At 38.3% G+C, this 22,278-nt stretch overlaps 1 protein-coding gene across 1 annotated transcript; it reads left to right on the plus strand.

The window, feature by feature from the left end:
- The first annotated feature begins 880 nt into the window (after positions 1-880).
- Positions 881-6,565, plus strand: LOC114297369 (external alternative NAD(P)H-ubiquinone oxidoreductase B1, mitochondrial). Its single transcript, XM_028241778.2, has 10 exons — positions 881-1,038; positions 2,140-2,416; positions 2,637-2,843; positions 3,385-3,635; positions 3,949-4,168; positions 4,355-4,459; positions 4,885-5,148; positions 5,237-5,358; positions 5,855-5,974; positions 6,068-6,565. Exons 1-10 carry the CDS (start codon positions 959-961, stop codon positions 6,153-6,155), a joined length of 1,734 nt encoding a protein of 577 aa, XP_028097579.2. The 5' UTR covers positions 881-958; the 3' UTR covers positions 6,156-6,565.
- Positions 6,566-22,278: the final 15,713 nt, after the last annotated feature.

Raw genomic sequence — 22,278 nt, forward strand, 5'->3', positions numbered from 1 at the left:
TTAGGTTTTGTTTGGCAAAATAGTTAGAACTAATTTAACTCATTAAAAGATAAAAATATAAATATGTTAGAAAATTAATAAAATAAAATATCACATTTAAATTATAATCATTTTAATTTCTCTCATAAAATTATAAAAAAGTCAAAAGTTTATCAAAATGAAATTTTTTTAGTCAAGATAAAATAATAAAAAAAATTAAAAAATCAGGCTAAGAAATTCTGAAGGCTTAGGTGCTATTTGATAAAGCTGAAAACTGAAAATTAAGTATTGAAAACTGAATGTTGAATTTATTAAGTTAAAAAGTTATTTGATGAAAATTTAAGTATTGAACTAAAAATAAATTATTTGATATGTATAAAATTAAATTTAAAAATTATTATTTTTAAATTATATATTTTAATTTTTATATTATGATGGTGGTGGTGGTGGTGGTGGTGGTGGCAGCGGTAGCGATGGTGGTGGCGGTAGCATTGTGGTGGTGGTAGTGATAGTGGTAGTAATAATCGTCGTAGTGGTGGTGTTGGTGGCGGCATGGTGACAGTGTTGATGGCGGCGGCATGGTGGTGGTGGTGACGGCGGCGGTGGCATGATAGTGGTGGTGATATTAAATTTATAATAGTGTATATTGATATATATTTAGTATTTATAAATTCTGTCAAAATTAAATAAGTTTCATATGATTTAAAATTTTCTTAAGTTTTAATCTATATTTTATGAAGTATTTAAATTTTTAAGTGATATCAATTATAATTATCAAATAAATTTAATTAATTATTACTTAATATATTCAATTTTAAATATTGAATATGTTATCAAACAGTTATACTCGGGAGTTCAAAAAAAAAAAAAAAAAACAGTTATATTCAGATCTCTGACTTTTTTTCATATCACACACACTACATACAACAACTGTCCATTTCATACTACGCTCTCCAGCAACGATTGAGGCCAAGAAAACATGAGGGTTTTCTCGTACATCAACAGACTCATCCATGGCCACTCCACCTGCTCTAAGCTCCTCCTTCTCTTCTCTGTCAGGTTCTCAATCTTTTTATTTCTTCTTCATTTGTGATTCACTTATTCATATATATATATATATATATTGGGCATCGATTGGATTGATTGTGTATGTAGTCTTTGGTTTCTTTCTTTTCTGTTTTTAAAACATCCATTTCGTCTTTGATTGGGGTTTGAAGTTTCAGCATTTAATGATAGTTTTTTTTTTTTTTTTTTTCTTATTTTATTGTAAGTTTAATTGGGGTTGATTAACATTACTCTGTTTTTTCGTTTTAAATTTTCTATTCCTTTTTATGTATGCTAATTCTTTATGTGGTTTCCCTGATGTGGAAAATAATCATGTGATCAATCATGAGAAATTGATCCAGTTTGATTTTGTGTATCTATTAGTCTCTTGATTACTCATTGAGCTGAATTTTTTATTTCCATAATAATATTAATTAATTGATCTGTCCCATAACATAAGGCAAGTTCCATGTTAACAAAAATGGATTAATGCCATCAGAACCAACTAGCTTTCCCCGCCATTCGTATCATCGGGCATGTATATGAGTTTCTGTACCCATGATGCAAACAACAATTTCTATCAAGATTTTGTTTGCGAGTTGGATTCATGTTTATCTAAGGTTGAGATGTCACTACCGTGTCAAAAAAGAAAAAAAGGAAAACAAGAAGACTGTAGGGTTTGTTTGGTTGTGTTTTTTTTTTTTTTTTTTTTTTTTTTTTGTGGTTATTTTTATTTCCAGTATGTAATGCAAAGTTTTCTAGCCCCGTGTCACTGACTGACCCTTTGAGGAGTCGTGAGGAAATCATCTTTTAGATCAAACAGAAACAGAATAAAAATTTGAGATATAAAGTACCGTAACAGTAATCGTTGCCTTGAAAGAACTTGATTGAATAGCTGAAGTCTTACAATATAAATATTTTTTTCTTATTGTTTTGTTGGATATTCCCGAGAAGGGCAAAAATATTAGGTTTGCATGGTTTGTGTTTGAAATATTGTTGACACACCTCAAGAATGACAATAAATGGTGATTTGGAATGACAATAATATTGTTCTGATTTTCAGTTTGTGGCCATTTGCTCTTGTGAATTGTACTTACCATATGTTAACTACTACAGTAGTGGAGGTCTTGTGGCATACGCAGAGTCACACGCAGAAAGCGAAAGACACGGTTTCGAGCTCAGTCAACTGGAATCCAAGAAGAAGAGGGTGTTGGTGCTGGGGACAGGCTGGGCCGGTACCAGTTTTCTAAAGTATCTGGACAATTCATTGTATGATGTTCAGGTGGTTTCCCCTCGTAACTATTTTGCATTCACTCCTTTGCTACCCAGCGTCACATGTGGAACAGTGGAGGCACGAAGCATTGTGGAGCCAATTCGGAATATGATAAAAAAGGTCAAAGCCACTATGTATTGTAAATTTGTTAACTGCATTTTTAATGCCCAAACTTGAAGTATTTGAACGATTGGTATTAAGTAGAAACAATATTGGGTTTGCAATAATTGCTCTTAATTATTACTGTTGACCTTTCTATGTGGAAAATTGCAACATATCAATCATTTATGAAGTTTATTATAGGAATTTTTCTAACACATTTCTGGTTTTTCCCTGACAGAAAAATGGAGAAATTAAGTTTTGGGAAGCAGAATGTCTCAAGATTGATGCAACAAGTAAAAGAGTTTTCTGCCGGTCTAATCTGGATGAGAACTTAGTGGGAAATAATGATTTCTTTCTGGATTATGATTATTTGATCATTGCTGTTGGAGCACAAGTAAATACTTTTAACACACCTGGTGTCGTGGAGTATTGCTATTTTCTGAAGGTGGAGTACATCTTTGCTTCATTCAGGCTGATCGATACAGCATATATATATGTCTATATTTATTACGTATGTTGGAAATATATGATATCAGAGATGGTTGCTTTTTATTTTCTCTGAAACTTCTTACATACCCTGTGAATCTTGGAAATTGCATTACAGGACCTAAATTGTATAATGAGAGAATAATATGATGTAAAATGTCTATTACGTGTTTTGAAGTTGAGTTTGTTAATACTAAGGTGGGGTTTGGCAATTGATTTTTTAGTTGCTTTTTTGCTTACAGTTGCTAGTCTTTTTAGACTTGCTTTTTGATGAGAAATTACTATATTACCCTTATAATATTGTGGAGCCTTGTAAGGACACGGTTGAATTTCTGAAAGTACTGAAGGTAAAATTGTCTTTTCACAAATTTGTTAAAAAAGTTGTTTTTAATGGAGAAGCCATCCCTAACAAGCTTATTTGTTTGACATTTTTAGTCAAGAACTGCTTATTTAGGAGACTCCAAACAAAGGCTAAAAAGAAATTATGATATTTCATGCAGGAGGTGGAGGATGCTCAGAAAATTCGTAGGAGTGTGATAGATTGTTTTGAAAAGGCTGTACTCCCCGGCCTGAGTGAGGAAGAACGAAGGACGAACCTCCATTTTGTAATTGTGGGTGGGGGTCCAACTGGTGTGGAATTTGCTGCGGAGCTGCATGACTTTGTCCACTCAGACTTGGTCAAGCTATATCCTTCAGTCAAAGATCTAGTGAATATAACGGTGATCCAATCTGGAGATCATATCTTAAACACGTAAGGATATAGAATTATCGTCATCAATTTAACTTTGTAAATTGTATATGAACATATTGCGATTTATTACTATGCTATCTTAATAAATCTAACAGCTCTATCCTTTTTTCCCCTCTTCTTGAATGTGTTGTGAGTGAGAATGTTGGGATTTTTACTTGGCTTTTGATAGCACACAATCAACTGCTCTATTATCAATCAGTTTAGCTCATGTAAATTGTTTTACATAATATTGTCTCTACATTGAATCTTGCAAATAAAAGGTGAGATCAGAAATCAAAAGCTCAGATAGCTTGTGTTTTTAATGTCTTTGTAGGTTTGATGAAAGAATCAGTTCATTTGCAGAGCAGAAATTCAAAAGAGATGGCATAGAAGTTTTAACAGGATCTCGAGTGGAAAGTGTTTCTGATAATTTTCTTACCATGAAGATGAAATTGACTGGGGAGGTTTTCTCCATACCCCATGGCATGGTGGTTTGGTCAACTGGAGTTGGGGCTCGTCCAGTTGTGAAGGACTTCATGGAAAAAATTGGCCAGGTTTTTTTATTTCTCTCTCCTTCGTCTTCTTTATCTACCATAGTTTTGGGGTAAACAAGTAAAGTTTGATAAGTCATAATTGACTCATAATTAGGACACAAATTTTATAAGATTTTTACTTTGGGTTCAGTAAAATTTTGTAAACAAGTGTGATAATTCATAATTAAGGTTTTGGTCTGTATGCAGGGTAGTAGACGTGTTCTAGCAACTGATGAATGGTTGCGAGTAAAGGGATTCCAAGATGTGTATGCGCTTGGAGATTGTGCTACTGTAGATCAACGTAAAGTCATGGTGTGTAAACTTGTACCTCTACGATGAGTACCGATACGATGTTCATGGATAGAGTTTTCTCTGTCAAACCTCATTGACAACTTCAAAAAAATTAAAAATATACTGTCAGAAGCCCAAATCAAACTAATTAAAACTATGTTACTTGACAGTCAAGATATTTTTTTGAACTGATATAGTTAATCAGTGATGAGAACAGGAACATTCACCAAGATAGAGAAAAATAGCAAATAATTTGTGGGTATATTCTGCTAGAAAATCTCTCTTTTATCACCACGTTTTGTATATGGAACATGGTACCCAAATGGAATTTTTTATTTGACGAGTAGTTATTATAGTATCAACTTTACTGAATGCATGATTATAAACCACCATTATTACTATTTTTATAATAGTGGGTGCATTATTGTATGTCACTATGTTTTTAGGAAGACATCTTGACAATATTTAAGTCCGCGGACAAAGACAACTCTGGTACCCTAAGCATCGAAGAATTCCATGACGTAATTGAAGACGTCCTTGTAAGGTACCCCCAAGTGGAACTCTATTTGAAGAGCAAGCATATGCCCGACGTGACACATCTCTTGAAGGATGCTGAGGGAAATGCAAGGCTGGAAGTGGATTATGAAGAGTTTAAGTTAGCCCTTAGTCTTGTTGATGCACAGACAAAGAGTCTTCCCGCAACTGCTCAGGTATATATTTAGACATTCATTTTGTTCGTGTGGACTAAAAGCTTCTTACTATTTCATGGCAATTTCTTACTATATCATGTCATCTTAGGTTGCTGCTCAACAAGGTGAATATCTTTCTAGGTGCTTTAACCTTAGGAAGCAGTGTGAAAATAATCCAGAAGGACCTCGCCGCTTTAGAGCTTCTGGACGTCATCAATTTCGCCCCTTTCGGTAATCATACTACTATTTTCAAGGTTCATCTTTCTTTTAAATTTGTTTTTATTATTTCTATGTACATTATCAATCATCATTTTGACTGTTGATAATTTTTTAAGGAAGAAAACTCCCGATTTCCTGGGGGAAAAAAATACTGTTGAATAGCTTGATATGTGTTGTTAGGCCCATTTTCTAACATCTTAAGTTTTTGAAAAATTATGACTTGACATGGTATCAAAGTTCAGGTTAGACGAGGTCTTGTGTTCAACTATCCCTGTGCTCATCAGGTATGTTTGTTTGCATCTTCATGTGCAATACGGGGTTGCACATGAGGTGTTGAATAGCTTGATATACATTGTTGGGCCAATTTTATAACTACTTTCTCACTCATTCCCCTGCTCAGATCTTTTGTCAAATGCGAATTTTATTCCTGAGAAATAAAATGTACATATCCACCATTTTCTAGTCTATTTCATGAATAATGACTTGCTGGCAACTTTTTGCTCACAAGGTACCAGCATCTAGGCCAATTTGCGACTCTGGGTGGAGATCAGGCGGCAGCAGAACTGCCTGGCGACTGGGTTTCTGTGGGTCACAGCACACAGTGGCTGTGGTATTCTGTATATGCAAGGTGATCATTTACTACAGCTTGAATTGCGTTTGCTTTTCCTTAGATCAGGTAATGTCGGTGAATCTAACTCTTTTAGTCGTTTGTTACTTTCAGCAAGCAAGTCAGCTGGCGCACGAGGTTCTTAGTGGTATCTGATTGGACAAGGAGATACATTTTTGGCAGAGATTCAAGTCGAATTTGAGGCAATTTCCGTCTTTTATACAAAAATAAACCATCTGGGACTTGGGCTTGAGATTCTGGAAGAATTTTTTCCATTCTTCGATACTATATGGAGATAATAAAAATAAAATGACCACATAAAGGTTCCAGTTCGAGCGAGAGCCTAAATGTCGGAGGCGTGATGATCGAAAGCTCCGCTGATTTGAGCAGTGAGAGAGAATTTTCAAAATTATTGCTAGTTGATGAGAGTTATTTCATAAACAAAAAGAGTATGGTCAATTTCATTTTCTCTCTTTGGGGTTGGTGTAAGCAATGTTTCCATCTCATGGAGTCATTGGACAACTAGTTGTATGCAATGCCATCGGTTATTATTTATGTTCTAGTTGATCTTGATGCGACATTAAAAGTATATTGATTTTTTTCTCCCACTAACTAAATACTTTTGTCATAGAAGCAGGTGACACATGAATATATTGGCTTCGTTTGGAAAGTTGACTAGTTTAGTTTTCAGCTATTTTAGTAGATTAACATATTTGTGTTTGGGAGGAGGGTTAGAATTTTGTTTATAGTTGGGTGTCATATTTGTAAGAGAAAAAAATAAAATAATTATGGATTTGATGTGACATTTTGTCTTATTAATTATTTTAATCTATTTTGTCTTTTTTGTGAATTTTAGCCCAAAAAAAACTTAAAATTGGCTTCCCAGACAACCCTGCTGTTCTGCTTTCTGAAATTTTATGTAATTGATTTGAATTATGTAATTACTTGAAAGAAATGGTTTGTTTTAGCTGGAAAGTTTCAGTAGTTAAAAGCAATGTTTGCTGAATGGGGCTTCACAACAAGGGTTAGGGTAACCATTATTTTGTTACTTAGATGTGTGCTTGGTATGGTTTAGGTTTTTTACTTTCTGTTTTTGAAGATAAAAATTGGAAACTAATATGAAGAACTTGTTTGGCAAATTTTGTCTGGGAAAGTTTCTAATAAAGCTACTTTCTTAGAAAACACTTTAGCTATTTTTGGAAATTTTCAAAAATTATTTTACACAAATAAAAATTAGGGTAAATTTTACCCCTCTAAACTATTGTCTCATTTCAGTTGATTGCCTTAAACTAAAAATTGTAGGATTTAGCCCCCCTCATCTATTAATTCTTTTCAATTTAAACCTTAATGACAAAAATACCCTTTTTAACTATAAGAGTTTTTTCCTTTGAACTATCACTCAATATCATTCTATTCCACCACCCACTACAAGAATTTACACAATTGCCGACCATTTTTGCGAACCAAAAAAATTTTGGTCGCAAAAAAATGACATTTGGCGACCAAATATTAATTAGTCGCGAATGATCATTATTTTTGGCGACCAAATATTATTGGTCGCAGAAGGTTATATTTTGGCGACCAAAAAATGAGTTGGTCGCAGAAAGTGGTACACTTTTGCCGACCAACTACAAATTTGGTCGCGGAAGGTCACATATTTTTTGGCGACCAAAAATTTGGTTGCAAAAAACTTATTTTCAGCAACCAAAAAAAATTAGTCGCCAAATTAGTATCTTTAGCGACTAATATTTTAGTCGCCGTTGATTGAGATTTGGCGACTAAAAAAGTTTGTCGGCGAAGGTACCTTTTCTGCGACTAATATGGTCTTTTGGTCGCCAAAAATATGGGAGGGAAATTTGAAACATGGAGGGGGGAAATGAAATTTTGAAAATTTCCGCCAAAACTACCACTTAAATTTTGAAATCTGTCTCAGCTATGTTTTGGCACTTAAATTTGGCGTCTTTTGGCACTTAAATTTTGAACTCATAAAACTATGTTAAAACATAAAATTCGTCTCAGGCAAAACCACCACCACCACCAATCCATCTTCAACTCTCCATCCTTCTTACTTACAGGTCCTCCCATTCTGTGTGTGTATGTGTGTGTGTGTAAAAATGGCGGACGTGGTTCAGTACAAGCTCGAGCACATGGTGGATGAGCTCGACGACCTCGAGCGACGAGGACTCTTCTCGCGATGCGAGATTGCAGAGATTGTGAAGCAGAGAAGGAAGTTCGAGTACAGGCGCAAGTGTCCGAGCCCTCTCGAGCAAGACTTCATAGCCTACATAGACTACGACAAGCAGTTTGAAGCTCTCCGGCTACTCCGCAAGAAGGCTGTGGCTCGGGAGCTGAAGAAGCAGAACAAGAAGATGAAGAAATCAGTTTCAGATTTCACTGGAGTTTCGAGGATTCTGGAGATTTATCGGCTCGCAACGAATCGGTTTAAGGGCGATATTGAGCTCTGGTTTCAGTATCCAGATCAGTACAGGTGATATCCAGATCAGGTAATTGAAAGCCAGTAGCAACGAAGTGCTTTCACCTCTTGTAGTAGATCGGTCTGGTCGAAGATCCTTATTTCTTTTTGTCTAGTCTCTCTTTCTTCGCTTGTGAAGAAATGAAATCTTATCCTTCTCCTATGCTTTTCGTTGGTCAATAATAATAAAAAGTTCTCTATAGTTCTTCACTACTCGTAAAGGTTGGTTCGAGTGGGACATATTTAAAAACCTTTTCATTTCACAAAACGAGTAATACCCAAATCAGCACATAATCAAGAGAAAACAATTGATCTTAAGTTCTATTAGAACTTATTTTGCCTCCTCTGAACTAGGTATTACTGGTTTCTCTTTATCCATTTCTTTTATAAAAATTAGTAATAGAACTTAAGAAATGCCAGTTCACAACGCGACCCAGAGATGCAAAAGGAAAGCTTGGAATGCTGAAACTAAGTTATGTGAATTCAATACATTAGCAGGCATACACAAATTAGCACCCATCAAGAAAACCCCAATTTATAAAGGAATTGCTAATAAAACGCAATATAAAACGTCTGATCAAGCAACTCAAACTCAGCATCAGATCAAGAGACTCATCAGTATCAGTTCTGCTTAATATTGGATTGAAGTTTTATAATAAAAAACTGATTGTTTAAAAAAAAAGAAAAAAAAAAAGAGATTTGGCGACTAAATTGTTTGTCGGCGATTCTTTGACTTTTGGCGACCAAACTTTTTAGTCGCAAAATGTGACAATTGGCGACTAAGAAATTTGGTCGGGAAAATATCACTTTTCACGACCAAAGTGTTTTAGCGACAAAATGGATTAGTCGCAGTAATTAAATATTTAGTGACCAAAAATTTAGTCGACAAATCCAACTTTTCCCGACCAACCAAAATTTTGGTCGCAAATTACTTTTGCCGACCCTCAATTGCCGACCAAAGTAGCGACCAAAAAAATTTGTCGCGGATAACTTTTGCCGACCAAAAATGGGCTTTTAGCGACCAATTTTTTGGTCAGCAAAAGTGTTAATTCTTGTAGTGACCGCTCATTGTATTCAGTCACCTCCAATCACCATCGTCAGTGACCTCTTTTAGCCACCAACTACTTTTAGGAAAAACTACCTATGACAACCAATGACGGAGCCAATGAAGGCCTAGGGCGCACGTGACCCCCCTCATTTTTTTTTCTCAAAATTATACTACTGCCCATAAATATTAAGAGTGTCTCCAATATATTCCTTGCAAAATTATAGTAGTGCCCCTCCTAAATTATTTTAAAGTATTTAATATTTTTTAAAAAGAACTTCTATATGTTGTTTTAAGAAGAGTGTAATAATATACAAACATTTATGTTTGTACAAAAAGTTTATACAGAATGAGCTGGGATCTTGTGATTTTTTTTATTATTATTTTCAATCAAAATATCTACTGATATCTTTGTAATTTCACAAATGTCATTAACAAATTATTTTGATGAAATTTTTTATATGAATTTTAATCAAGACATTTGGCTTAGTGGTTGTGTGTCACACTTTGTAGTGTGAAGTCTCAGGTTCAATTCTTATGAAAAGTAGTTTGGTGCCCTTTGCGGTAGTTGGTTTATTTCTCTGCTATTATGAAGGTTAGAAAGTGCCCTCCTATATCAAATTTGTAGATCCGTCACTGACAACAACTAACTTTTTCAAAAACCACCTTGGGCGATTATTGATGTCAATTGGTAGCCACCTTTAATCACCATCTCTAATCAACCATCAACAACCACTTACTACTATCATTTATTCTTAAACATTACTTTCAACAGCAACAATCACCTCCCCTTAGACAACTTTCTAACTTGCTTTCAAAATTATTTCATATCATATGTAACAGTACCACAAGTAGAGTTAGACCATCTATTTACACGAGTGCGAGAATGACATAAATAAATGGTTTAAACCTGCTTACAATATACTATGTGAGAGGGAAGTTTGCGCCAAGCAAACAGGCCGAGTTAGTTGTGACTTGGACCTTGTCGTTGGATTACGCGACCGAGTTGGCATAGCCGAGATTCTAGATCAGGCGACTGAGTTAGCCCGAGGTCTGGAAATTGGACCGGGCTAGTTGTTCGGGCTGAATCATTAGCCAAGCTAGGTGAAGCGATGGTCCAAGGCCGAGCAAGGTCAGCGGGGACGAATGGGTACAATTGAAGAAGTCCGCTAGATGCCTCAGATTTTGGCTGGTCGGGAGTAATGCGATTCCAAAGGGCAGACTGTAGCGCTATGCAAGAAGTAACTTGGTAAGATTTGCTACGTGACCTAATCAGAATGTAAGGAGAGGAATCCACTAAAGTTGCGCGTCAATACCGTTTGGCAATATTGACGCGTGCACGTGTAAGGAATAGAGAGGGCAGTACAGCCACGTGTCCAGAAAAGGACGAGTAAAGTGGTGCACGCAGGAACTATTTAAACTGTATGACGCCTCCATACAACAGGTTTAGAACATCTGGTTATTAGAGCTACCTACCCCTTTGTCTCTCTCTCTCTCTCTTCTTCTCTCTAAGTGTGCTAATTTGACCGTCGGAGGGTTTTTCTAGTAGCACACCGCTAGGTAGCTCACCGTCTTTGTGTTCTCAGGTCACTCAGAAAGAAGTGAAGCTTGGACACGAGGAGTACGGAAAACAATGCATATTTCCTCCCCATACAATTAGTGCTATCTGTGGGAATCCAACAGATAAAACCTTATCCTCCAATCTTTTCCGGTCATCTTTTATGGCGAACAACGACGATATTTCACTGCCCGCCATTGATAGCATCACACTAGAGTCCGTTCGGGGCAGAGATGGCCTGTTCGCAATTCTAATGATGGCTGGTTTAGAGACCTCCACGCGAGGACTTCCCAGAGCTGCTCGAGACAAGCGCATAAGGAGTTCTGGGCGCTCTGTTGACCCAGAAGAGCGTCGTTGACTGTGAGACTCGTACATTCAGCACCTCAAAGACAAGTTGAGAGATCAAAATAACATCACCAAGAAGATGGCGATGGAGATGGAGGGCATAAAATGCCAGATGGAGGGAAATGGTGTCACTGGAGTGGGGAACCACAGTGAGCATGCCCATTCTCACCGTTTTGGCAGTCAAAATAGACGCCGCACCCTTTCACTCTCTGTCACGATAAGCTTTAGAGCTGGAGGCTACGTCGCGCCGGTGACGACATCTCGTACACAGGACAACAGTTACCACTCCTCACATTTGACCACGATGTCGAGATATTCATGCTCCAATCGTTCGAGAGACTTGAAGAATGTGTTGGAAGAGCATGCTCGCCGACGGGAAGCGCAACGGGTACATTCACTGCAACGGCTGATCCTTAGAGGGCGAGCCAATGAAAAGGTCACCATGCCACCACCATGTTTAGAGAGTTAGCAAGGCTGAGTGCTACCCCTTTTTCCATAGAGATCGAGAACACACCGCTCCTTCCCAGGTTCCGTCTGCCAAAGTTCACGCTCTATGACGGAAAGACCGATTGCAGACGCGCCCGCGTGGGCCTCATTCTATAGTTTGGACTCGATTTGTGTATCGGTTCTTAATCTGATCTCACAATGTGCAATGTGAGACTGATAAATCACCAAAGAGTCCAAATCCGGCAAATCGTTTTGGAAAACAGATTTTTGAGAAAGAAGTGCCAAACATGGACTGCTTTGCCAGATACAGAGTCGCCACCTAAATATTTTTTATGGGAGAATTTAGGAAACCCTGACTCGTTTGCCTAAGGCCACGTGTCCGTCATCACCAAAGTTGCCTCGGCTCGGGAACTTGGGTACGATTGGGGAAGGTCATCTATGAGCACCCCCGCTTGCTCGATCCAAAGATCGGTCTCTACTAACCATGATATCTAGTTTTGAAAACGTTATGTGTCTTATTCTGGTTAATTAGCTAATCTTACTATGTGATGCGCATAACACAAAAGTATAGACTAGATCGCCTAATTTGGAACAAAGCATCGCATATCCGTTTGTTTGAAAATCGGTTTGAAATTTGCTACTCGCAAGTAGGCTAAAACACGGATTTCAAAGAGTTGTTCCAACTCAAACAATCCAACCTTCACCCACAGGCATTCAGGCAGATATATCACATAAGCATATAGCCACATGGTAAGCATGCTGTCATGTTAACATTCACACTCATGCGAGATGCTAAAGTATAAAATACTTACAGTGTACTCCAAGCCAAAACAATGATCATGTTAGTAATCAAATGTATGATCCAAGTCCATGTTAAATGGCTAATGCATCGCATACAAAATGCAATTTAGTATAGGCTCGGCTAATCTAAGAGTGGCATGTGGAATGCAACAAGTAACACGTATTAGATTTGAAATACTATGCAGTTAGTATGATGCGCCGAGCACGGTGCACGCAATACAAATGAATGGATGCACGCATGCATAGCATAAGGATGCTAAATTAAATATGTCCTACTACTAACCATCAAAAGCAGGTAAGTAAAAAAGAGAAAGAAATGGGGGTTGGGAGACATGCACACATACACCCACACTTATTACAATTGTGCCCTCGCTCGGAGGGTCCGAAAGAATATACAAATTATTTAACCTACAAACTAATTAATTAAATTATACAACACTAAACTAATTAACGAATCAATTAAGCTACTAAAAGCAGTAAAGGGCCTCGAGAAGAGGGATGCACGCATGCTCGAATTGGCTTTTCCTAGAAATCCAATGCCATGCACAAGCTGTCTCTGTTTACCGTGCACTGCTCCTCTGAAAATTGCACAAGTCCCAAGGAACACTCTATGAACACTGTGGAATACCACCGACCAAGGGGAATCATCACCGGCCATGGTAGGATGGTCACCGATCATTGGTTGAGATCTTGACCATCAATGTTTGGTCGATCGGCACTCTATGAAGTCGACCGGCCATATTTGTCTGCAGAAACCTGTTTTGACAGCAGCAGAGGGCAAAACATGGCATGGCAATGCATTTCAAGCAATGTTTGCACCGACCACACTCCTTATCATATTCATGACTCAAAGGAGCTTGGTACTCGGCCCTCGGACCATCAATCGCGCATTTCAATGCGTGATGGCCATAGATGTCAAGTTGTGCAGTTGGATATCAAATGTAATGCACACCAAACACCCAATGAATCCTAACCTCTATCATGGTTAATCAAGAGGCGAAGAATGCATGCAAGATGCAACCTAAGCATGCAAGCCTAGCATGCCATATGAACATGCAAACAAGCAGTGATGTTACCAAGGCAACTAGCATATTACAAGATCCAAGGACAAGCATGCCAACAAGTGTGTGACTTCATTCAATCATGTGACAACATGTGAGGCATAACACATGCAAGCACGCAAGGCAACTTAACATAAGATGCATGCCAATTATAATGCTGCTTAAACATACAACAACACATGATAAGCCAAGTATGCAATCAACACACAAGGTGAGCATGCTACAACATGCGATGGATGGCCTTATACCAATTTGGCAGCTCTCAAATAAGCCCAAAACAGTGGCCAAATGCCAAGGAAATGAAGGCAAAAAATGACATACAAACATGCATGCACACATGGTTCAACACTTAGGCATTAAAGAGCGACTTTTAAGCACACTTAAAAGAGGACAATCATGGACTAATGGCATGTATACTAAGCTCTGAAATCATGTTATAAAAGGTGCCAAACCGAGTAAACAAGACAAGCTAAGCATGCAACGATGTCCAAAACTCAAGGTAAGCCAAGAGGCTTAAACCATGGCCATGCCAACCAAGCCTCACAAGGCTAAGAGGACTTAGAATAGTCCCAAGGCAGACCTAAACACAGCTAAGGACACACCTAGATAGCATCTAAGTGGCCTACATATGGAAGCATACAAAAGAAGCTAAACATGGAGCACAAGACTACAACCTTTTAAAGCATTAAAGGAGTATCAAATGCAAGCATACAAGCATACCATGGGGACTGAAATGATACTATAAGTGGTGCCAAATCACTGAAATGAGCCAAGCAATGTATGCTCAACACTCACACACCCGAGGCTAGCAAGCCAAAATGCAAGGTGGCTATACAAAGCATGTCAAGCATGGCCAAAGAAATTAAAAACAGAGCTAAAGCATACTAAAAAATGCATAAAAGCTTCACAAGGCTTGGCCAAAATCATGCTAGAACAAGGCTCAAAGCACAAAGCATGTTAAGGCAAATTCATGGTATTACAAGACAAGTATGCTAAGCATGCATGGTGTGTTTAAACCAACTTAAAATAGAAGTAAAGCATGGAAAAATACTACCAAATACCCACTAAGACATGGCTAACATGGTCTTAGCAAGATGCTCACACATGAGGCTAAAATGGCCAACATTGAAGGCAACAAGGAGAGAGGATGGCCCTCTCCTTCTTAGGACCTTAAAACACCATCCCCACCACTGAAATCCCTCGAGATTTCAGTGGTGAGGAGGCCCAAACAAGGTGGTCCCGGAGCTCACCAAAATAGCACAAAATGGGGGGGCCAAACAAGGCCTATGAGGGGTCAAACAACCCCAAACACTAAAGCAACCTTAAACAACTATTTTAAGGAAGTAAAAATAAGGCTTTTATATGTTATACACTAGCTCAAAAATAGATGCAAGGTAGGCAAAAAGACTATGCAAAAATGGGGTATTTAAAGGTAAAGTTCTTACCCTTGTAGACCCCTTCAAGAACAGCACTCCAGCTGCTTTCCTTAGGCCAAAACCAGCTCAAAACTTTGAAAAACAAACCTTTGGCACCTCAGAAACCAAGGAAAGGTGTAGCACTAGGTGTTTATGCACAAAAGTAAGACACAAACACACTTATACATATACAAAGGCAAAAAGAGAGGAAGATATAGAGATAGATAGATACACTATGCAAACCCTAATCTTAGAGCTCTCTGGAACTTTTTTGTAACCCTTGAGAAGGGAGGAGGAGGCCTCCCTTTATAGAGGATCACTCTTGCAAAGCTTACAAAACAAGCTAAGCAAGAGTGAAATCCCTCCATACACGTGTATGTGGGGGGCAAAGTGTATGCCAACTAGCACAGCTGGCATAAAAATATCTGCAAAAGTAGATGCACAGTGATCGGCCAGCCAAAAATGACAAGTTGTCCAAAACAATGGTCGACCGACCATCAATAGTGCCGACCGGACAAACATTTGGCCGATGGAAACAAAACAATGGCCGGTGGCCTCAAGCCATGGCCGGTGAGGTGTGGGGATGGCCAACAAGCCATTCCCTGCCCTCCAAAGCAAAAACACAAGTGTTTGGTGCAAAACCAAACACAAAACAGTCGAGTCGAGCGATCCTGAGGCAAGGCGCGTGGCTAAGACCTCCGGGAACTCAAGACGAACACAAACATGGATGATCACTGAGTGCTCAAACGGTGACATCCAAGTCTTGAGGACGGTCAAAAATGGGGTGTCTACACCGATCCATACATGCACGTAAGCTACTTCCGGGAGGTTATGGCTGGGTACAGGCGAAACGATGAGCTCATGTGCCTTTATTTTCCATCGAGTTTGGGCGAGTTGGGCCTGAAATGGTTTGAGAGGCTGCTGAAGAAAAGTATTGAGAGGTGGCAGCAATTGGCAGAGGCATTCGTGACATGATTTAAGACCAACACCAAAACACCCAAAGAAGTTGACTACCTTTGGGAATCAAGATGGAAACAAGCGACTCCTTGAAGGCGTACAACGCCAAGTATTGGGAAACATTCAATGAAATTCTCAATTGCTCAACGAACCTAGCAATCACTCAATACAAGCACAGTCTTCCAGTCTAACATAGACTCAGAGACTCGCTTACCATGAACCAACCGACAACCATGGAGTTGCGTATGCAACGCATCAACAAACACATCCGATTTAAGAATGACGCGGCTGCAGCAACCGTGAAGGCAAATCCAATAATGGCAGACAAAAGAGTTGTGAGAAAAGTCGATGCAGTCGGACAAAAGGATGGTCGTGCAAACAATCATGGAAAAGAGCATGACTGCGACGCTAACCACAATAACTTAGATAAGGGTCGTAATAATGATCGGGCTACCAACCCATGTGACGCAAAGGATGATGCCAAGAGAAAGTTAAAAGCCCAAACTGGCATTACTACGGTCGTCAAGATCCAGATCTATCGCATATTGAGTGAAATTCGTGACAAGGAATACGTTCGGTTGTTGGCCAAGTTGGGGGATGCCCAGAGAGGGTTCAAACCAAGATACTGTTGCACCTTTCACAATGGGAGAGGGCACAAAATAGAAGATTGCATGCCGCTCAAACTACACTTGGAAGAGTTGGTGGTTGCTGGGGATTTGGATCGCTACGTTGATGAGGGGGTCAGAGTGGCTTCTCTGGAGCAAACATTGCCAAATGGCCTAGCAATTGAAGACATCCCCCCTCAAGGAGGAGTGATCGATCGAAGAGATCTAGGGAGATTAGTTTTGAAAGACGACAGTAAGAAGGCCAAGGAAAAGAGGCACAAAATTCATAAGATATAGACAGCCGATCTATTCCCAAAACGTGGAACACTGCCAATCTGAAGTTTTATTCTTAGTTTTATTTTTGTAAACCATTCTACTATTGATGTAATGAAAAAAATAGACTGTTTTCTGGAATATTGTTGCATTTTCACCTTGCCAAGCAGGTTTAGCGTGGTCTAAGGGGCAACTGAATCATTTTGACGAAAAGATCAGAATTCCTTACTGGGCTGATTTTGCTCGACAAGATGAAAGTTAGTGTTTTGTTCAACTTTAGAATTCCTTGTTAGGCAGATTTTGCTCGGCAAGTGGTTTGTTGATGGTTTTGATCAACGTTGGAATTCCTTGCCGGGTGGATTTTGCTCGGTAAAAGGTTTGTTGATGGTTTTGATCAACTTTAGAATTCCTAACCGAGCTGATTTTGCTTGCCAAGAAGCAAGTTACGGAGCTGACTTTGTTCACCAATGTTGAAATTCCTTGCCAAGCTGATTTTGCTCATCAAGAAACAAGTTGTCGAGCTGATTTTGCTTGCCAATGTTGAAATTCTTTGCTGAGCTGACTTTGCTCGCCAACTTTAGAGTTCTTTGCCGAGCTTTTTGGCGAGTAAAACTCGCCAAGAAGCAAGTTGCCGAGCTGTCTTTGCTCGCCAACTTTGAAGGTCTTTGCCAAGTTGATTTTGCTTGCCAAAAAGCAAGTTATCGAGCTATCTTTGCTTGCTAACTTTGAAGTTCCTTGCCGAGTTGATTTTGTTCACCATGAAGCAAGTTGCCGAGCTAACCTTGCTTACTAACTTTGGAGTTCCTTACGGAGCTGATTTTGCTAGTCAAGAAGCAAGTTATCGAGCTGTCATTGCTTGCCAACTTTGAAGTTCCTTGCTGAGCTGATTTTGCTCGCCAAGAAGCAAGTTGCCGAGCTGACTTTGCTTACCAACTTTGAAGTTCCTTGCCAAGCTGATTTTGCTTGCCAAGAAGCAAGTTGTTGAGCTGACTTTGCTCGCCAACTTTGAAGTTCCTAAATCGAGCTAAAGTTGAGTAATCCCAATCATGTTACAACATAAGGGATTTAAGGCCAACGACCGAGTAAAGTGAACCACCGAGCAAAGAGTCTAGCCCGACCTAGTAATGTAATTTCGGTCACGCGAATGCGGACAAAATTAAAGAGCAATTGAGAGGGGAGTTTGCGCCAAGCAAACGGGCCGAGCTAGTTGTGACTTGGACCTTGCCGTTGGATTACGCGATCGAGTTGGCATAGCCGAGGGCAGTTTGGCCGAGGTTCTAGATTACGCGGCTGAGTTAGCTCAAGCTTCGGAAGTTGGATAGGGCTAGTTGTTCGGCGTAAATCATTAGTCGAGCTAGGTGAAGCGATGGTCCAAGGCTGGGCAAAGTCAGCGGGAACAAATGGATACAACTGAAGAAGCCGGCTAGACACCTCAGATTTTGGCCGGTCGGGAGTAATGCGGTTCCAAATGGTAGACTGTAGTGCCATGCAAGAAGTAACTCGGTAGGATTTGCTACGTGGCCCAATCGGAATCTAAAGAAAGGAATCCACTAAAGTTGCACCCCAATACCGTTTGGCAATTTAGCCAAATGTTGTTTGGCAGTATTGATGCATGCACGTGTAAAGAATAGAGAGGGCAGTACAACCATGCGTCCAGAAAAGGACGAGTAGAGTGGTGCGTGTAAAAACTATTTAAACTGTGCGGCGCCTCCATACAATAGGTCTGGAACATCTAGTTATCATAGCTGCTTACCCTTTTGTCTTTCTTTCTCTTCTTCTCTCTAAGTGTGCTAACTTGACCGTCAGAGGATTTTTCCGGCAGCGCACTACCGAATAGCTCACCGTCATTGTGTTCACAGGTAACTCGGAAAGAAGCGAAACTTAAACATGAGGAGTACGGAAAACGATGAATATTTCCTCTCTTTAGACCATTTTCTAACTTGCTTTCAAAATTATTTCATATCATATGTAACAATACCACAAATAGACTTAGACCATCTATTTACATGAGTGCCAGAATGACAACAATAAATGGTTTAAACTTGCTTACAATATACCATGTTAATGTGAATAATTGCTCCTCTCTCTTACCATAAGAAATACACTCTTTGAATTGTAGGGATTCACACATGGCCTTGCGTCACATAAGTTCACTAATCCCAATGATGGCGGAGGTTACGTAGGGATTGGGGGTAATTCCATTTCAACAATATTTTAAACTTAATTATTTAAAAATTATTCAGAGTTACTGATTTTGTCTCAAACTAATAGTTTTTTAAAAAAAAAATTTAATTTTTTTTGATAATGCAATTATTGTATTTTAAAAATATTAATTTTTCAAAATTATTCTTTGATAGTATATTTTTTTAAGAATATCAATTGTTATAATTATACTTTTTGTCTTGTTAATGAATTTAAAAGAAGAGTAAAATAATAAATTTATATTATTTTATTCTTTAATTTTTGAAAATGAACTAATATTTTAGAAGAATGAAAAATGAAAAAAGTGAGTAATATTTTGAAACAAAAAGAGTATTATTTTGTAATTTAAATTTATTCTACAAATAAATTTTAATTATATAAATTTAATATTCATTACACAACCAACTAATCTAAAAAATTGTAGTGGATAAGTTTGGGTCAGCAGCCATTTCCACTCCAATTTTCAATTCCCATATATTAGGCTAGTATGGATTTAAAAAAAAAAAAAAAAATTTGAGAATCACAATGCAATAGAATAGTGAAAAAAAAATTACAAAAATATATAAAGTGCAAGTCATTCTGTGATAGGATTTAAGTAAAGGTAATTCTTTTTTAATCCCATTGGGATGTAGTCTTTCAAAAAAGAAAAGAAAAAAAAAAGAAACTAAAGAAATTTAACAAAGGGATCAAACGAAATCCCTACAGTACGGATAGTCATTTTAATTCAATTTACAGAAGTATGTTCATACTTGTCTGAATGGGATGGATTTTATCCGACTTGAAACTTATGTGGGGCGGGATGGATTATATTTTGATCACCCGGAACGGGGATGGGGTGGGGCAGATATCACCTCCTCTGATCCAAACCCGACTTGATATAATTAAAAATATATAAATAAATAATATATGTATATATATAAAATAGAGGGTAGTTTGTCTCTGGATTAGACGGTGTTGTTAAGTCCATGGACACTACAAGAATTAACACTTTTGCCGACCAAAAAATTGGTTGCTAAAAGCCCATTTTTGGTCGGCAAAAGTTATCCGCGACCAATTTTTTTTGTCGCTACTTTGGTCGCTAATTGAGGGTCGACAAAAGTAATTCGCCACCAAAATTTTGGTTGGTCGGGAAAAGTTGGATTTGCCGACTAAATTTTTGGTCGCTAAATATTTAATTACTGCTACTAATCGATTTTGTCGCTAAAACACTTTGGTCGCGAAAAGTGATATTTTCCCGACCAAATTTCTTAGTCGCCAATTGTCATATTTCGCGACCAAAAAGTTTGGTCGCCAAAAGTCAAAGAATCGCCGACTAATAATTTAGTCGCCAAATCTCTTTTTTTTTTTCTTTTTTTTTTAAATAATCAGTTTTTGATTATAAAACTTCAATCCAATATTAAGCAGAACTGATACTAATGAGTCTCTTGATCTGATACTGAGTTTGAGTTGCTTGATCAGGCGTTTTATATTACGTTTTATTAGCAGTTCCTTTATAAATTGGGGTTTTCTTGATGGGTGCTAATGGCTGCTGGTATATTGAATTCACATAACTTAGTTTCAGCATTCCAAGCTTTCCTTTTGCATCTCTGGGTCGCGTTGTGAACTGGCATTTCTTAAGTTCTATTACTAATTTTTATAAAAGAAATGGATAAAGAGAAACCAGTAATACCTAGTTCAGAGGAGGCAAAATAAGTTCTAATAGAACTTAAGATCAATTGTTTTCTCTTGATTATGTGCTGATTTGGGTATTACTCGTTTTGTGAAATGAAAAGGTTTTTAAATATGTCCCACCCGAACCAACCTTTACGAGTAGTGAAGAACTATAGTGAACTTTTTATTATTATTGACCAACGGAAAGCATGGGAGAAGGATAAGATTTCACTTCTTCACAAGCGAAGAAAGAGAGACTAGACAGAAAGAAATAAGGATCTTCGACTAGACCGATCTACTATAAGAGGTGAAAGCACTTCGTTGCTACTGGCTTTCAATTACCTGATCTGGATATCACCTGTACTGATCTGGATATTGAAACCAGAGCTCAATATCGCCCTTAAACGGGTTCGTTGCGAGCCAATAAATCTCCAGAATCCTCGAAACTCCAGCGAAATCGGAAACTGATTTCTTCATCTTCTTGTTCTGCTTCTTCAACTCTCGAGCCACAGCCTTCTTGCAGAGTAGTTGGAGAGCTTCAAGCTGCTTGTCGTAGTCTATGTAGGCTATGAAGTCTTGCTTGAGAGGGCTCGGACGCTTGCGCTTGTACTCGAACTTCCTTCTCTGCTTCACAATCTCTGCAATCTCGCATCGCGAGAAGAGTCCTCGTCGCTCGAGATCGTCGAGCTCGTCCACCATGCGCTCCAGCTTGTACTGAACCACGTCCGCCATTGTTACACAGAGAGAGAGAGAGAGAATGAGAGGGCCTGTAAGTAATGAGGATAGAGAGTTGAAGATGGATTGGTGGTGGTGGTGGTTTTGCTTGAGACAGATTTTATGTTTTAACATAGTTTTATGAGTTCAAAATTTAAGTGCCAAAAGATGCCAAATTTAAGTGCCAAAACATAGCTGAGACAGATTTCAAAATTTAAGTGGTAGTTTTGGCGGAAATTTTCAAAATTTCATTTCCCCCTTCCATGTTTCAAATTTCCCTCCCAAACTTTTGGCGACCAAAAGACCATATTAGTCGCAGAAAAGGTACCTTCGCCGACAAACTTTTTTAGTCGCCAAATCTCAATCAACGGCGACTAAAATATTAGTCGCTAAAGGTACTAATTTGGCGACTAATTTTTTTTGGTTGCTGAAAATAAGTTTTTGGCGATCAAATTTTTGGTCGCCAAAAAATATGTGACCTTCCGTGACTAAATTTGTAGTTGATCGGCAAAAGTGTATCACTTTCTGCGACCAACTCATTTTTCGGTCGCCAAAATATAACCTTCTGCAACCAATAATATTTGGTTGCCAAAAATAATGATCATTCGCGACTAATTAATATTTAGTCGCCAAATGTCATTTTTTTGCGACCAAAATTTTTTTGGTCGGCAATTATGTAAATTCTTGTAGTGGGGCCCACCACATGTCCTGTTTCGAGAATCTGAACTTTTATTGTATAGAGCTTGTTAAGTACTTTATCTTTATAAAAAATCGCATTG

Source organism: Camellia sinensis, chromosome 8, assembly GCF_055761805.1.
Source record: "Camellia sinensis isolate YWXY chromosome 8, ASM5576180v1, whole genome shotgun sequence".
Taxonomy (NCBI): Eukaryota; Viridiplantae; Streptophyta; class Magnoliopsida; order Ericales; family Theaceae; genus Camellia; species Camellia sinensis.

Coding starts and splice junctions, on each gene's coding strand:
- LOC114297369 (XM_028241778.2), top strand. CDS start 959: ATGAGGGTTTTCTCGTACATCAACAGACTCATCCATGGCCACTCCACC. Junction 2,844..3,384: donor AGTATTGCTATTTTCTGAAG/GTGGAGTACATC, acceptor TATTTCATGCAG/GAGGTGGAGGATGCTCAGAA. Junction 5,975..6,067: donor TGGTATTCTGTATATGCAAG/GTGATCATTTAC, acceptor TGTTACTTTCAG/CAAGCAAGTCAGCTGGCGCA.